Source organism: Spodoptera frugiperda, chromosome 21, assembly GCF_023101765.2.
Source record: "Spodoptera frugiperda isolate SF20-4 chromosome 21, AGI-APGP_CSIRO_Sfru_2.0, whole genome shotgun sequence".
Lineage (NCBI taxonomy): Eukaryota > Metazoa > Arthropoda > Insecta > Lepidoptera > Noctuidae > Spodoptera > Spodoptera frugiperda.
Genome location: NC_064232.1, coordinates 2145166 through 2162566, shown reverse-complemented (window position 1 = coordinate 2162566; position 17401 = coordinate 2145166). Strand labels below are relative to the sequence as shown.

The following is a 17401-nucleotide window of genomic DNA, read 5'->3' as shown; positions in this document are numbered from 1 at the left end:
TAAACTTCAGCGACGTGAAAGACCACAACAGAAATAATATTAGGTAGTTATCTAGTCGTTTTGCGAGAAGTAAACCTCCCTTAATCATCCTAACGAAACGGGTCTCTAAATAAGGTTTCTTTCCTAGACTATGAATGATCACGGGCACAGCCTTTTTGAATGGGAATATCATCACGCCTTTTATCCCCGAAGGGGTAGGCAGAGGTGCACATTATGGCACGTTAATGACACTGTACAATTTACACCAACTTGTCACAATTTATGTTGTAAGTCCCATGTAATATGTAAATGGTGAGCCTATTGCCATATACCAGGCACTTTTCCAGACTCTGTGATACAACTGAAAAATTTTCGAAAAACTGAAAAGCCCGGCAATTATTACTTCGCCCGACCCGGGAATCGAATCCGAGACCCCTTACCTGGCAGTCGCACTCGGCCAACGAGGCAGTGAGAGTGTTAGATTCTTACTGAATAAACATCTGGTTCCATCTACTGCTCTGAGCCGAGCTGCGTTGTTTATATACATACATTATATATTTTATAACATCAGTCCGATCCCAAGAGTATAATAAGTATGGGGCCCGGTCCGGTCCGAACTAGCGCTCTTGGACTCGGGCTAGCTCTCATGCATCTCATAATTTCCGAACTGCACACCTTATGTCAATCAAACGTCCTTTATTTATCTGTTCTGTTTCCTGTCAAATTCAATTCAAGTTACAAAGTCAGCTGTTGTGTTAAAAATCGGTGTATTTGTTATTGAAAAATACCTGTTTATAATAAAATAATTAATATTCATACAAATTAGATCTTATTTATCGCTTCAAAAGTAAGTTATTTGTCTTATTATTGATACTGGGCTAATGGCTTATCAGCCGCTTATATAACCTTAAAAAGTTATTACATATTTTTGAATTACATAGGTACGTTCAAAATGCCTTAAACTGCAACCAGCTAAACTTGTAATAACATAAATGTGATCTCCAAGCCAAGCGGTAAACTTCGTCCTAAGAGCATTTATTTCTGTAGAAATTAATAATATTTTCCTGCTAAATGATGAGTGCAGAATTATAAATATAGAGTAACCAAGGAGTCTTTTGCTCGTTCTAGGTTCATAGAAATATATATTTTGGTATAAACAAATAGCTTCACTAGGGAATAGACTGACAGACAGGCTCTAATCTTGTGGTTTGACTTTCCAAAATACCCAATAGAGTACTTTCAATAAGACCAATAGGACCAATTGAAATACTTAAATGATAATTAATTAACCTTTTGGTTTCTTTTCGAGTTTCTTCTCAGAGTATTCAGTTCGGAAATGCAATCATGTATGTTAATTTTTAATATATAAAAGTGCTATTGCTTGTAGGTACCCTATTTGCAGAAGATATTGAATATTTAATTCCAACTGATGTACCATAATTCCGTATGAAATAATAACAATCACTAAAATTACTTGCTTTCAGATGTGGCCAATAATAATGCAGTTTCTTAGAACAAACGCTCCATACTTCACATTACCAGTAGCGGCCGTGGTCGGCGTCATAGGATACAACTTGGAAGGCTTATTATCTGACAGATATACACCTTACAACAGTAAGTTAACGTTATTGTGATAAATGACATAACATCACGGCTTTCAATTCAATGAAGGGTAACTCCTACATTTCACTAGTTATGAATTTGAACCAATGTGGTGAGCCTATTGACTTTCTGTCACGCACGGGTCTGGTTCTGGTTGGGCGGCGAGCTACCCTTACTCGCCGTCCGTAGACCCGCACTTACGGTGGCCGGAGATCGTTGCGCAATCACCGACGCCCGGAGTATCTCTTGCGACGGCTGGGGCGTGAGGAGGTTCATTCCTTCACGCGCCCCGCCTCCTCCTTAGCTAGCATGACTACTTCGTAGAAGGAGGAGAAGGAGGAGACAGTATCCCAGCCCATATACTGGGTTTAATTCCAGACTCCACACTACTCCAAAAATATCGAAACTTCTTTCGCTTCATCAACAGCCATCGATCTTTTCATGCATGCTTATTGGTTAAGGGTACTTTTAATTTGGCCCATCCTTTTTACTTACATCACCAATCTGGTTGATTAATATAATAATAATAATTACACTCAGCATTTTTTCTTAAACCAATATTTGTTTGTTTCAGAACCAGTACAAGACCAAAGAGTAGAACGGCTAATAGATGAAGAGGTCCTGAGTGACCCAACCAATGTTCAGAAACTAAGATATAAAGAGAATGTCCTCGGGAGAAACGTGTCACCGTCACTACAAAACAAATGAAATAGTCTAGTCAACATAAAATTAATATTAAAGTAATTACTATTATTATGTAGGTGATGTGAGTTGGGTATTTTATTTTATTTAAATAATATTATTGTGTCATAGTGGCCCAAAGAACCGCTTCTCATGCATGAGAATGCAAACCTACCAATGGCAAGTACCAATGTCACTTTTTCCAGGTTATTTAGACACCACTGACACACGGTTAAGGAAAACATCGTGAGGAAACCTAGGCTTATTAGTTCTAATTATAAGTTTGGAATCGCAATTCGCATTGAGCAAGTGTGGTGATTAATCCTCAATGCGTGCTATGGAACCCTACTATCGATACATCGCATACTCGAGCTGCGCATCTTCCCCGCACAACTACATAGTTTAGTATCAGTGGAAACAGTCACATAGTTTCACAGCTTAGCTGTTATATCTTCGTAGCAGCAACATGCACATCTCTGGTGGAAAAGCACCGTAACACCACTTTTCTGTATTTCTGTTGTTTTGTCATCCCTCAGAACTCTCAGTAAACGGAATGAAAAAGTAAGAGAAATGCGGTTAAAGATATAAACATGAACTTCTAAGTACTTACTTATATTTTTAAATATTAAATAAAACACCCAACTCATTACTTTAGTCTCTATTTAAGGAAATACTTTAAAAAAATATTCACAATTTTGTTTCAGTTTTTACTGTAAAATGAAATTATTTAATCTGTCGAACAGCTGCATTTCACCTTTCTTAAAGGAAGGATAGAAAAAATATAAGTCTACAATGAGCAATATATTATGAATATGAGATTTTCCTTAAAATCAATTAAATTATGTATTTCCGTGTCTGCAAGATGAACAAATGATAACTAAAATGCTGTATATAATTGTTTTACTTTGTTAATTAAAATGTTTTTATGAATCTAAAAGATTTTCTTTTTTCTGAATACCTTACGTCAAATTTACTACCTACTTTAAAAATGTAACGAAAGCAAAGTTTTCTTACAGTAATATTACATGAAGTCTCGGGATTGATTTCCTTTCCTTTAATGCTATAACTTAACGGGACGCCATGGCGACGTGGCCAGCGACGTCACCAACCAGGGGCCTTAGTCTGCTATTACAATTGTGTCAGAATGGTCGATCACTGAGCAGTGCGAGAGGGACGGAGCTATACAACCTTCATAGCTCCGTCCCTCGCGACTGGCGACGTTGCAAGTATACAAACTCAATACAGAAGATACAGTCCTGGATATATGGATATGTGGTTCATCAGACACTTACATAGTTGCTGAAAAAGCTAAAAAAAACAAAGTAAAACCACAAACAGATATGACATTTAAAAATCATTTATTCTTAAAATACTTTTAGGAAAAAACATTTGTAACAAACTACAGCAACGTTGTAACTCCAACAAAACACGCTCTGTAGCAATGTTGCCAGACTTAACAAAACATTTTAATGAGATAACTTCCACAGATATACATACAAAGAATTTTTTAAGCACCAATAAAATATTATGTCTAAAATGAACACCTTGTTTGTCAACACCAAAAAAAGGAAACATAAACCAGAAGATCTGGCAACACCACACCGTTCAAAGTCATTTCAAAAGAAAATATCCATGTTTAGTTTTTTGAGCTGTAACTCACATCTATATCCTTAATATGAGTTGGTTTTACATTTAACGATACCGTGTTCGGAGCTCGGATTGGTTGGTTCATTAGAGCCGGCCAATCACAACACCGAACGCGGTATCGTTTCGTTCTCATTAAACGGAAAACAAACTCGTACTAAGCCTTTCGATAGACAAACCACAAAAGTAACACTACATCTCGCCACTCGTAAGTTGAACAGTTTCTTGCTCGTTCTTCTTTATTCGAAGCTACACTTTGGAACGAGCACTTACGGCCAATTCCAATAACCTACCTATCGGTAGATTTGCCTACCAGAGGTAGAATTTTGACACATTTTGTATGGAGCTTATGTCAAAAAACTACCTCTGGTAGGCAAATCTACCGATAGGTAGGTTATTGGAATTCGCCGTTAGTTTCAGTGACAGACAGCCTGACAGTATATTATTTCTTTAGTTTAATTGGAATAAATTATTTGACTGACTTAATACACACGTAGGTTAACCCTTATGGTTTGTTTACCAATCTCACACATCGATCTTGACCAAACTAATCTTTACTTAGAAATAATTTCAAATTCAACGAAAAATACATTGAACGGCAATTTCTCAGGAGTTAACAACTATTATAAACATACATAATAATTACAATAAAGACTGGAATTCGTCTTATTATCTAGGACATATTTACAAATAAAAAAATTTACAAGTAGGTAAACGATTTTGCTTATTTTATATACCTAAATAAATAAATCTTGCTATGTATATACATAAAGTGTTGTAGATAACAATAATAGGGCAAGATATACAGATTGAATGGAGGAAACACTTTAAATAAGATGCGCCACTATCTTTTAATCTTTTTACTATTCCAAAGAATTAAGCAGAGATGGGATATATTAAATGTAACGCCCATTTAATACCATTTCTTTATTTATGGTATAAGCCAGTAAACGAGCAGACGTATCACCTGATGGTAAGCAATAGCCGCCTTAGACACTTAAAACACTAGAGCGCCGTTACAAATGCGTTGCCCCTTTTGAGGGTTAGGAATTTGAGAATTATACATTAAAAATAAACAATTGGCATCAATAATATTTTTTAAGAAATCGGCTTTTATACCCCATTATCGCTTTATGGAAGGGCAAAATGGGAGTTTTAACATATTAAACCCTTAGGACAGTGGCGCCACCTATGAGTAAAGGGAACGACAAAAATCCACATCAAAATTGATCTACTATATATGTAAAAATTGTAACGAACGACAAATATTTTTTATTAATTAATGTATAGTATAAAAATTCAAAATCTGTAAAAGCTATATTCGTTGATAATGTTATTTCATTTCAAGTATTGCCATTTTGAAAATATTTATTATTAAATACGGTTTGTATTCGATAATTGGCCTTTTTGCACAATAATCTCTGGTATTGTTTTTTTATTTATTTATTAACTATAACTAGTAAATTGCGTGCTTATTTATATAATATAATACATGTTCATATGAACTGGATTGTAAATAACAGGTTTTCATTTCAGAAATGACAGAATACGCATAAAATTATACTAATTCGTGACTAGTAGTAAAAAAGTTTACTGGATTTAGCGGGGCTCCGGCTCGAAAAGCAGGAGTAACTTAGTGGGTGGTTTTTAGTCAGTAAGAGTTTGACACTTCCTCTCGCTTCACCTAAGGCGAGAGAAGTCTTTACCCACGACACCAACGGAGTTATGGGTGCATTGTAGGCCTTTTAGGCGTATTTATACTGTGTTATTGCTTTTCAAAATATTCAAAACCTGCTTTTGTACTGGTATTTGCTCATCCTCTCTATCACAACACACATCAACAGCCTATAAGTGGCCACTGCTTACTAAAGGCCTTTTCTCACACGGAGAAGGTTTGAGCATTAAAGTTTGAGATTTAGTAATTCTCGTCATATCAGCATGTATTATCTATATTCAATTTACAATATTAAAAATATTCACTAGGATCCCGACTCTGTCTTTTAGGTATTATTAAAATTTTTAACCTTTTTCAAATACATTTTTTTGCCAATATCTCAAGTGGTTACATGAGCAAAATGCTGATCACAAGGTTTTAGAGTTCGATTCCTCGATTGAGCACATTTATCTTTAATCTATAATAAAATTTGTAACCATAAAAACTGCTGTAAACAATATGATCGAGCATCGAGCGCCAGACCCTAGGCGCAGCGTGCCTTAACGGGGCCCCGTATAAAAAATTGTTTAGGGGCCGCCCTATTTTTGAGGGGAGAAAATCATGCACTGACTTTCCTGTCTCTCAAGCCTCAAAGAGGGGACTTATTCTCTTACGATGCTATAACAGTGAGCCCATATTTGGGGGCCCTTATGACGACGTAAATTTTCCTAAATTTGCCACCAACCATTGAACGAATGCTTGAAGCGAAAAAAGATATAATTGATTATTTGGACTTTCATATATTTTTTTAATGAAATAAAAGAATGGCAAGTTTTTATTTTTTTGCTTACGCCCCGTCGCCCGTCCCCGTATAATTGATACGGCGTTAGCTACCTTATGCTTACCAACCGTTCTTAAAACCACTGAACCAACAAAATCTTTTAAGTACTGAAATCCAAATTACAGAAGACAGAATCGGGTCCCAATAAAAAAAAATCACAATAATAAAACTGACTACCTATCTAATAGAAATATTTTTTCAAAGAATCTTTTTAAACATTTAAAAATCTAATTGTTTTGACTTTAAAATTTTCATCTAGCTCTCCTATATTAAAATCTAAATAAGAATTCAACACCGTACTTAGTCAACGAACGTGTTTAATATAATTAAAATACAAAAATAAAAATAAATTGTTTATATAACTTCTTTTGACTAAATTTTTTATAACAAATCCATGGCTTAATATGACTTTTGGGCCTAAATTCATCCATCTTGCTATCCCAATTTTATTTAACGGAAAAAACTAATACTCTAGTCATCTTGATTGCACGGTTGGCGCGGTGGCTGGGCAACCTGCTGCCACGCAACGTGTAGCGGGCCCGATTCCCGCACGGAGCAACTCTTTGTGTGATCCACAAATTGTTGTTTCGGGTCTGGGTGGCATGTGTATGTGAACATTGTATGTTTGTAGATTAGAACACCAAGATGGATAAAACTACGCCGTCTTTCTATAGGTGCCTATAGTGGAATTACTTCACTTAAAAACAGCCTGTTTGTTCATAAAACAATATAATACAAATGGTAATACATAGATATAAATATAAGGTATTCTAAATGTATCTGCCACGGCTTTAATGTGAGGTAGTGTTATGTTTGAAGATTACAATAGTGAAGAAATTTCATACCCCGGACCAGTTAATTCAATTTGAAACGCGCCGCACGCAACGGATTTTATTTTGTGTTGTATAGAAACTCATACAACTGCGTCCACTGATCTGCATCGTACGGACCGCATCAGTGGCAATGCGTACTGATGGCGTCATATGGAATGCGTACAATGCGGTTCTGTGGACGCTTACCCTAAAAAACACTATAATTCCACTACAGGCAACCGGAAATACAATTAAAAAACAACCAAAAACACATATCAACCTATAACAGTCTGCATAACAAATTTCTCAATCTCCATAAAACAACAAAACGTATCGTAGGACGTCGCGTTCGACTGCAAATACTTCCTAACGATATCCAAATCCTGCAACGCCCTTGACTTCTTCACTAGAACCTCCTTCTCATCAGACTCCGGCTTCTCTGTCGCGAGAGGCATCAGATCCTCTTTCGCTTTCTCGGCATAGTTTAGAGGATCAGTGACTTTGTGGTTACCACCGAAAACTGATCCATTAGTCCCTTGCCCAGTTACAAGTTCCTCGTCCACTGTCAAATATTGATCTAGAGTACTGATATTTGTGAAATAAGATTCTACGTCATAATCCTTCATCATATTAGCTAGTATTTCCTCATCGTTCTCATAAACTTTTGGTTTATCTATCTCTATGACTTCGTCGGGAACTGTTACGTCATACCCAGTGTCTACAAAGCTTTTGGTAATAGCTTCTGGTGGTGTCCGCTCCCAAGCCTTCTCTAACATGTATAGAGCCTCTAAGCATGTTAAATTTCTATCCACACCTCTAAGGACATTCATAGCCTTCTCTTCTAAGATTAGCCTCCTAAACTCATCACGGAACTTGGCTGAAACACCGTTTTTCATTGGTATTAAACCGTTTGACGCTTTCCAGGGTACGAAAACTAATTTCAAATGGGATAACTGCAACTTTGAGTGTATTGTAGCCCTGTCTAAAACGAGAATCGCTTTCCGATTTTTCATTTGTAATTCTCTATTCCAATATTTGACGTATTCTTCGAACATTTGCGTGGTAAAGTGGGCTTGGGAATGTCGGATATATGTCACTGGTAACGTATCCGGATCTCTAAAGGAATGTAGAAGCGGATCTTCCGTGCCACACACAAGTAACTTCTTTTTATCTGTGCCTGGCATATTTGCGCAAAGGAAAACCGATAAACGGTCTTTTACATAACCTTGTATATACTTTTTGCCGGCCAACTTTTTTATCCGACCTTTAGAGGGGTTATAATAGAAGCCGAATTCATCAGCTGTGTAGATATCTTCATCAGGTATACCTAACCGGGCGTCACTCCATTGCTCTCTGAAGAAATGGTTCTTCCATTTAGATTCCATTTGATTATGATAGTCCCTCTTACAGGGGGTCCCTCTTAAGGAGATATTATACCGTTTCTTAAACCTATCGAGCCATTTTTTGCTACCATTAAAAGCTACGAAACCGCTTTCTTTGGCAAACGCTTCAGCTACATCTTGGAGCATTTTCCCAGAAACCTGTATATCATTTGCTCTTTGCGAATGAAACCATTCAACGATTCTTGTGTCTAATATGCTGTTCATGTACCTAGTGGTCCGTTTTCCGGCTTTTTTGGGGAGAGCATACTTTTCTCGGTCCTCCCAAATTTCATTTACTATTTCTGGAGTTAGGTTATATAGCCTACAGACATCAGAAACGGATCTACCTTTGTGCATTTTGCTGACAATAGCGCATTGTGTGGGGTGGCTTAGGTCCTCGCGTTTCAAACAGCCCTCGAATTCGTTAAACAAAAATGGCAGCTTACCGCTTTCGTCTTCTGATATTTTTAGATCTTGATCTGATTGTGTGTTGTCGCCCGCCGAAGAACTTTGGTTGAGATCTGGTCTGGGTTTTCTGAAAATTTATTTTTTGTGTATTATTTTAAGATTCTGATTTTGACTGCACGGTTGGGTGCAGTGGCTGGGCAACTGGCTGCCGTGTAACGGGTAGCGGGTTCGATTCCCGCACGGAGCAACTCTTTGTGTGATCCACAAATTGTTGTTTCGGGTCTGGGTGTCATGTGTATGTGAAATTGTATGTTTGTAAACGCAGCCACGACACAGGAGAAAATCCAAATGTGGGGCAACGTTTAAAAAAAAAACATTTTACTTTAGAGCAGCTATGTAACTGCCGAACAACGGGTCTTGAGTTTGACAAAATATTATAGCAAATATTCTGTAATGTTATTACTCATATCTGTGATTAAATAGAGTGCGAAAGAGGGGAGTGTGACCGGCGCAGCGGAATTATACGCACATCGTCGTACCCAAATTTTATCAAAATATTGTCGATATTGGCTTAAAGAAGTTTACAGGGAGCCACTGGATGCAGGTCGCTTACAACCTACCTATCTGGAAATCATTGAGGAAGAGCTATGTGATACAGTGGACGTCTTTTTTTTAATCTTTATTTTATTTAATTTTTTGGGGTTTTTGTCCAACAAGGATATGTCAACCCCATAGTGGACGTCTTGTAGCTGAAAATATGACGATGATGATTGGCTTAACTGTAATAAAATAGAAAGAGGGAGGAGGTATGAGCAAAATAATTAAAATACATCATCATCATTACAGCCTATAAGTGGCCATAGGCTTTGGTCAGCAACAAAAGCTTTTTCTCACATAGAGAAGGTTTGAGGATTAATCACCATACTTGCTCAATGCGGGTTAGCGATTCAATTTCAAACTTATAATTAGAAATTAGTAGCAAACCCGGCAAAATTCGTTTCGCCACTAATTTTCCCTGTTTTTCCGCTTTCTCTTTATTTATTTTTTTCAGAATTTTTGTTGCTATAAACCTCACGGAGCCCGAGACTTTTACAAAGAATGCGAAACCGTGAAAATCAGTTCTTGAGTTCTGGAGTTAAAGCGACAGGAATGAAAACCCGTCTTATTTTTATATGACAGAAGATAAGCCCAGGTTTCCTCACGATCGGAGCTGCGGACAACGTAAAAGGTTACCGGGGCTCCGGCTCAAAGCAGGAGTAGGAACGGGGTGGTTTTTAGTCAGTAAGAGTCTGACACTCCCTCCCGCCTCACCCAAGGCGGGAGAAGTCATTGGATGATTCCCCCCCCCCCCCCCAAAAAAAACTCACTCACGATGTTATCCTTCACCGTTTGTCAGTGGTGTCTAAATAATGTTAGAATGTATTACAACACACTTACGTAATATTCCCATCGTCCTTCTGATTCTTCTTGGAGTGTGCTTGCTTGGTGTGGTTCTTCAGCTGTGAGTTTGTATGGAACTTCGCGTGGCATTTGTCACACTCCTCCGTCCTCTCGTGCGTCGCCATGTGTTGTGACTGGAAAATTAAGAATTGTTATTACTATTTTAGTACTTTAAAATTCCTCAATTCTTAAAATTCAATTTATTAATACTTTAAAATTCTATTCATGTTGTAAGTCCCATGAAATAGGCTCACCACCTATTACATGGGACTTACAACATAAATTGTGAAAAGTGGGTGTGCATTGTACAGTGGCATTACGTGCCATAATGTGCACCTCTGCCTACCCCTTCGGGGATTAAAGGCGTGACGATATGTATGTATGTATGTATTTTAGTACTTTACCATTAAGGGGATGTGACACTTCTGGAGTTGCGGACAACGTAAAAGGTTACCGGGGCTCCGGCTCAAAGCAGGAGAAGGAACGGGTGGTTTTTAGTCAGTAAGAGTCTGACACTTACTATCGTCTCGCCTAAGGCGGGAGACGTCATTGGATGTTTTTCCCCCTTAAAAAATTTGATAAATGAACAAAAAACATAGAAATATCGCACACCTAGTAATCTATTGGCACATTTACGGTTTACATAGTTTACCTGACTTGTTTAGTTTTTAGTTTACTGACCAATGAACCGTTGTTTTACGTGAGTGAGGGGGGAAACTACAATATTGGTATAATGACACTTACGACCTCTCTCGATGAATATGGAAATAAATAGATTAATATGCACTTTTAAACACGTAAGCCATATAAAGTCAATTTCGCAGATGTGCCAATATTTTACTAGGTGTGCGATATAATATGTACTTACCAAATATCCCTTATTATTGAACACCATGCCACACAGCTGGCACTGCGGCGCCGTCTTCTCCATGTGCACCTTGTTGTGCATGCGCAGACTGAACGCCTTCTTGAAGTAGCGCCCGCATATCTCACATTTGTGTCTGAAAAATTTCATATTTGTTTGTTTTAGTTTTTTTTTTTATGAAACAAACCGATAATCGAGCAGACGTATTACCTGATGGTAAGCAATCGCCGCCGCCCATGGACACTTGAAACACCAGAGGCTTTACAAGTGCGTTACCGGCTTTTTGGGAGTTAGGAATTTAAGGGTTGTTGTTCGGGAATCGGGGATGGGGAAGATTGGGAAGAGTGGTAATTGGGGCTCCGGTAACCTCACTCACACAACGAAACACAACGCAAGCGTTGTTTCACGTCGGTTTTCTGTGAGGCCGCGGTATCACTCCGGTCGAGCCGGCCCAGCAGTGCCGAAGCATGGCTCTCCCACACTTAATTGTTGATGTAGTTCTAAGCTACATCGTCAATATCAAAAGTGACAACCCCTGAATGAGTCTCCTTCAAATTAAGGGGTTTACTATATATTCTACGCTTAGCAGCCAGGCTATAGATCGCCGTTTAAAAGGTAAAGGTTTATAGGGAGATAATCGAACAGGTAGAACACCTGGGGCCTTAGTCTGCTATTACAATTGTCGATCACTGAGCAGTGCAAGAGGGACGGAGCTATACAACCTACATAGCTCCTTCCCTCTCGCACTGCTCAGTGATCGACCATTCTGACACAATTGTAATAGCAGACTAAGGCCCCTGATAGTAAGCAATTAGCGTCGCCGAGGGTCTCCCGCAACATCAAAGGAGTTCGTTGCCGACATTTTGTAAAGTTGTATCGATTATTACGATTATTCTGTAGGCAACTGTTTAAAAGAAACAGGCTTATCGGCTTTTTATCAGACTACTGATGCAAGGACTTACGCCCGAATACTCAAACGGTACTCAATTTTAAGTTGTACTTCAATATCGTGCTATCTCTGTCATTTTATAAAGAACTAGCTACTTCCGCGCGGTTTCACCCGCTCCGCTCGTCAAATATGTTTATATAACTGTTTGCCCTAAATTAACAATTAAAGAAGTTATAAGTAAAAAAGTGAAAAATTTTTAATAAAATTTTCTTTTTTGCTCTATAACTTTTTTTTTACATTTTATAAATAAATGAAAAATGCGAGATGTCCTATTGGTCATAGTTGCCTAATGTTTTATAGCTTATAGCCTTCCTCGATAAATACACTATCCAACACAAAAAGAATTATCCAATTCGGACGAGTAGTTCCGGAGTAGTAGCGCTATCAAACAAACAAACAAACTCTTCAGCTTTATAATATTAGTATAGATTGATAGTGACAGTACTACATTTGAGAGCGTCTTAAAATTGAGTAGCATTTGAGTATTCGGGCATTAGTCACATAGTCTCTTGACGTCCGCACCAGAGTGTGATTTGTTCGCAGCGAGATGGAAGGATGTATGTCGCGAATGTTTAAGGTTTTGTGAGAAGATGGATGGCTGATGAATTAGTTTTAAGTAATTAAAAATATTGTATTATTTATTTTTCTTTGTTGTAAATTTTCAACATTTTAACTGTATAATGTATTGGCTTAAGCTGTAAAATTATGCATGTTTTTCTAAATAAATAAATAAATAGTCAGTTTAGAAGTCCTGTGGAAAGAGTAGAGGTGGAAGTGTACTAAATACCTTGTTTTAACTTGATGTTCAAGCCCATGCTTCTTTAGCGCCCCGGCAGTTTCAAACTCCGCAGCACAGTCAGTACATCGGAACGATCTGCCTTTTCTAGGTCTGCCTTTCACAGTTTTCTGTTTTTTTCTCTTTTTAGCCTTTTTATTTGGTTTGTCAGTCTGAAAAATATTATAAAAATTAATTAAAACAATGTACATAGAAATGCAAACAAGTTTACTATGTACATACAAACCTTTATCAGGCCTTTTATCCCCAAAGGGGTACACAGAGGTGCACATTACGGCAAGTAATGCCGCTATACAATGTACACCCATTTTTCACCATTTGTGTTATAAGTCCCATTTGTAATAGAGGGCACAATTCCAGACTCCGTGCTAATACCGAGAAATTTTCGAAAAACCGAAAAAGCCCAATAGTAGTTTGCCCGACACGGGAATCGAGCCCGAGACCCCTTGTCCGGCAGTCGCACTTGCGATCGCTCGATCAACGAGGCAGTCAAGTTTACTATAGGTCTCTACTTAATAAATAAACATCCTGTAATAAACAGCTGGATTATGAACCCCTCTATATCAGTTTTGTCATTCCATTTTGTGTTCTATTACAAAGACTTAAGGATGTTGTGGCATGACAAAATATCCCACAGACGTTATTAATCTTATTCTAATAGCTATAAGATTCAAAATTGTTTACCATTATCTGAATGTCAATGTCAAGTAGTTAATTTTAAGCCAAATAGAATGTATGTATATCAATATGTATAACAATTTGAACTTTATTTTAACTTGGTTAAGATAAAAATTTGAATAACAATAAATGTGTTTATTATTTTTCATTCCAAATTTGACCTAATTACCAATACATAACATTGATAATTGCATAAATTATAAAAAAAAAAATAGTTTATTTTCCTCATACATATTTAGTAAAAAATTTTGACTTTTTGCAGTTTTGATAAGTCAGTAATAATAAACATTAAGTTACAATCTTTGACAACAGAAACCCAATCTTATATACTTATTATAACTATAGCCAAAGAGTTTGTTTCTTTGTTCAAATGTGCCAATCTCCGGAACTACTGGTTCGAATTGAATAATATTTTTTGTGTTACATAGTCTATTTATCGAGGAAGTTTATAGGCGATAAAACATCACTCTACTATCAATAGAATGAGCAGAGTGGGTGAAACTGCGCAAAAGTAGTTAGTATTTAAATAAAGGTTTAATAAATTTTCTCAGCTACTATTAATAGTAATATTACACTTGTTTTAACCAGTACTGCTGTTCCATGCTTTAGATGTATGAAGGAAGAAATAGCCATTGAATTTCTTATTATTGATTAAACCAAATATACAGTTCCTACTCCCACTTTTCAAGCCAGAGCCTCGGTAGCTATAATATTCGTAAGTGATGATAATAAATTATGTGTATATAGAAGTAAAGTTTTATAATTATCACACTATAAAATTATAAATGTGAAAGTTTGTTTGTTTTGGATGATTTTCCATCAATCACACTGAAACTACTGAATTAATATTGATAAAATTTGGTATACAAGTAGGGTATGAACTGAGCAAAACTTTAGATTAGCAATTAAATTACTCCTTTATTTATCATATATTATTTAACATAATATATTATGTCAGTTGAATGATAATAATGAGGTGATAAAATGAACAACACAGTATTATTAACTATCATTTTTTGTTTACAAAGATACCAGTTCTAGCAATTAAAATCCAGCTATTATGTGATAAGAATATTATCAGCAACATTATTTACAAAATAAAAACAGAATTTGGAAAACAGAATACTTATCTATTGACAGATTTATGAAATAAACATTAGTTTAGTCTACATTAGCCTATTCTTATGAGAAAAACATGTATTATAGTAAGAAAATAAGAGAAAATAAAATAATAATACGATAGAACGTATGTTAAGAACCATAGAGAATTCATGCATGTAATCTAATGGATCAATACTATAATCCCCTTGTGTATATTATAAACAACGATTATAACAAAAAAATAAAAAACATGACTTTTACACTGTTTAAAGTAAATTGACTACGTTTCACGTATTTATACAAGTTGAAAAAATGTTTAAAGATAGTTTTGTAGTTTTTTTCTATGTTTTTAAGACTTACTTTGTTAAACTCCAATGGACAGTCATCGTCCATTTCCTCGACTTCCACAGTGACCAGCACTCCAGCCATGATCGGCTCATCGTCACTATCTTCCCCATATTTACTGCATCTACTATTTTCTTCAGCTATTTCGGCTTTTCGTTTCACCGCCGATAAACATTCGTCGTCCGAAGAACTATCGATATATGTCGTAGCCGGAGCCTCCGAACTTGAAGCCATAATGATAAACACGTTACCAATCACTTACACTACGCGAACATTATCAACATTATCCTGTTCGACTCAAGCTTTCAAGGATACAAAATAAAAATAAACACCGCATATCATCGCAGACGCCATTTTCCATCTGTCAGTTTTTGCCATAGGTGTTTTTTTTGCTTGTATTTCAAATTATAATCAACTAGCTGTGCCCGCGACTTCGTCCGCGTGGAATAGTTATTTTAGGCATTATATTTATTTTTGCAAACAACTTTCTCAGCTTCATAAATTATACCTGTTACCCACGGTTAATTTGTGCGTTGAAAATTCGTGATATCACTGGATTATGATTATAAGGAACAATCCACACTCATTTCTATACTATATGTGTTTCCACTGTTTTCCTGAAACCTGCGCCTATAGGTTGGGTAACCGCCACCCCGGTTTGTGTTTCAGAAATAAAATTCCAAGGGTAGTTTTTAGATGGGCTCGCTACATACGCGTTATAGCAGTGGTAAGTCCCCTCTTTGAAGAGTGGCTTGAGAGGCGTCACGGGCGTCCTCACCTACCGCCTGACGCAGGTACTTACCGGACACGGAAGTTTCGGTTGGTACCTGTTTCGAATTCGGCCGGAGAAAACACCCGGGCGTTTCGTCTGGGTGTCGTCACGAGGACGGCGAGGACCGCCCGGAAGATATGGTGGAGCATACAGTGGCGGTGTGCATTGCATGTGCTGAGCATCGCCATGTCCTTAGGGATGTGAATGGCGACGGTAACCTCTCACGTCCGGCTCTAGTTCAGGCCAAGGTGCGGAGCGAGGGGGAAAGGGACGCCGTCTCCCGCTTCTGCGAAGCAGTTATCCCAGCTAAGGAGGAGGCGGAGCGCGTGAGGGAACGATCCTCATCACGCCCCAGCCGCCGCAGAAGACACTCCGGGCGTCGAGGATCGCGTGACGATCTCCGGCCACCGTAAGCGCGGGTCTGCGGACGGCGAGTAAGAGTAGCTCGTCGCCCGATCAAAACCAGACCCGTGCGTACCGTGCGTCGCGTTCTGTGCGCGCCTCAAAGAGCCAGGCCACTACAGATGGGACCCAATGCTGGGCTGATGCCCGATCCGGTGCTGCAGACAACGTAAAAGATTACCGGGGCCCCGGCTCAAATCAGAACGGGGTGATTTTTACACTCCTTCTCGCTTCACCCAAGGCAGGAGTAGCCAACGGATGATTTTCCCCCCTCAAAAAAAAAAGAAAGAGTACTTTCTAGAACAAATGTTTTCTTTCATACATGGTGACGCAAGGTTATGAAATCCTTAAGGACCATATTTTTATACCCTATCATATTTTTATGACAATAAATTGAAGAATTGGATTTTTTTGGTTGTCAAATGTTTCAGCCGATATTATTGCACTATACGAAGAATCTGGTTGTACTTTGTTAGACAGCCACAATAAAATGTGGGCGTGTGGTAAACTGCTTTTTTGCCATTCTACGCTGTAAACAAACGCTTTCGATGGTCAATGATCAAAAAATGATTTACTTCGTTAGTAAGACTATAATGTTTTTGAGTATAGTTACACCAGGCTCCACGTCGTTCGCAAACAATGCCTCTCCTCCTGGCAGCGTCGTGTTTCGCACATCATGCTGCGCGGGTGAATTTTATATCGGAGTTATTTTAAAATTGTAATATCTTCTAAGATGTTTATTGAAGTTTAGTGATGTCAAAGACAATTTTGTTCACAATTAAATACTCTTAATGAACAACACATTTATTTCGATAAAGATTAATATTTTTTCGTTAATACAACTCTTAACAAATAATGCATTAATTTCGACCCAGTTTGATTACCATAAAAACGATTCTAGTAAGTTAATCCTAAAAGATAGACATATACTGTCGCGGACTTTTTTTTAGATAATTTTAAGAGGAATAATTCTTTCATACATATAATTTTTGTATCTTGAACCATTTTCGCAGCGCACGCAACGGAAGCCCTCAAGAATTAATAATTTCC

The 17401-nt window shown here is 37.5% G+C and overlaps 2 protein-coding genes and 1 long non-coding RNA gene across 4 annotated transcripts in view; 1 reads left to right on the top strand and 2 right to left on the bottom strand.

Moving 5' to 3' along the window:
* Window positions 1-17401, bottom strand: part of LOC126912031 (uncharacterized) — a 129663-nt gene that overhangs the window by 64304 nt on the left and 47958 nt on the right. The window lies entirely within an intron of this gene.
* On the top strand, window positions 660-3199 carry LOC118280324 (small integral membrane protein 12-A). Of its 2 annotated transcripts, XM_035600291.2 has the most exons (4): window positions 660-826; window positions 1464-1593; window positions 2156-2321; window positions 2967-3199. In XM_035600291.2, exons 2-3 carry the CDS (start codon window positions 1464-1466, stop codon window positions 2287-2289), a joined length of 264 nt encoding a protein of 87 aa, XP_035456184.1. In that variant the 5' UTR covers window positions 660-826; the 3' UTR covers window positions 2290-2321; window positions 2967-3199. The 2 variants fall into 2 exon arrangements, with proteins under 2 accessions (XP_035456184.1, XP_050558046.1); XM_050702089.1 differs by having other exon boundaries at window positions 2156-3199.
* Window positions 3602-15556, bottom strand: LOC118280323 (tigger transposable element-derived protein 4). The gene is made up of 5 exons (XM_035600290.2): window positions 15193-15556; window positions 13045-13205; window positions 11312-11444; window positions 10441-10577; window positions 3602-9130 (listed from the first exon to the last, which is right to left on the bottom strand). The coding sequence occupies exons 1-5, from the start codon at window positions 15409-15411 to the stop codon at window positions 7489-7491; spliced, it is 2292 nt and encodes a 763-aa protein (XP_035456183.2). The 5' UTR covers window positions 15412-15556; the 3' UTR covers window positions 3602-7488.

Coding starts and splice junctions, on each gene's coding strand:
- LOC118280323 (XM_035600290.2), bottom strand. CDS start 15,411: ATGGCTTCAAGTTCGGAGGCTCCGGCTACGACATATATCGATAGTTCT. Junction 11,445..13,044: donor GAACATCAAGTTAAAACAAG/GTATTTAGTACA, acceptor GAAATTTTTCAG/ACACAAATGTGAGATATGCG. Junction 10,578..11,311: donor TCAATAATAAGGGATATTTG/GTAAGTACATAT, acceptor TTAATTTTCCAG/TCACAACACATGGCGACGCA.
- LOC118280324 (XM_035600291.2), top strand. CDS start 1,464: ATGTGGCCAATAATAATGCAGTTTCTTAGAACAAACGCTCCATACTTC. Junction 1,594..2,155: donor CAGATATACACCTTACAACA/GTAAGTTAACGT, acceptor TGTTTGTTTCAG/AACCAGTACAAGACCAAAGA.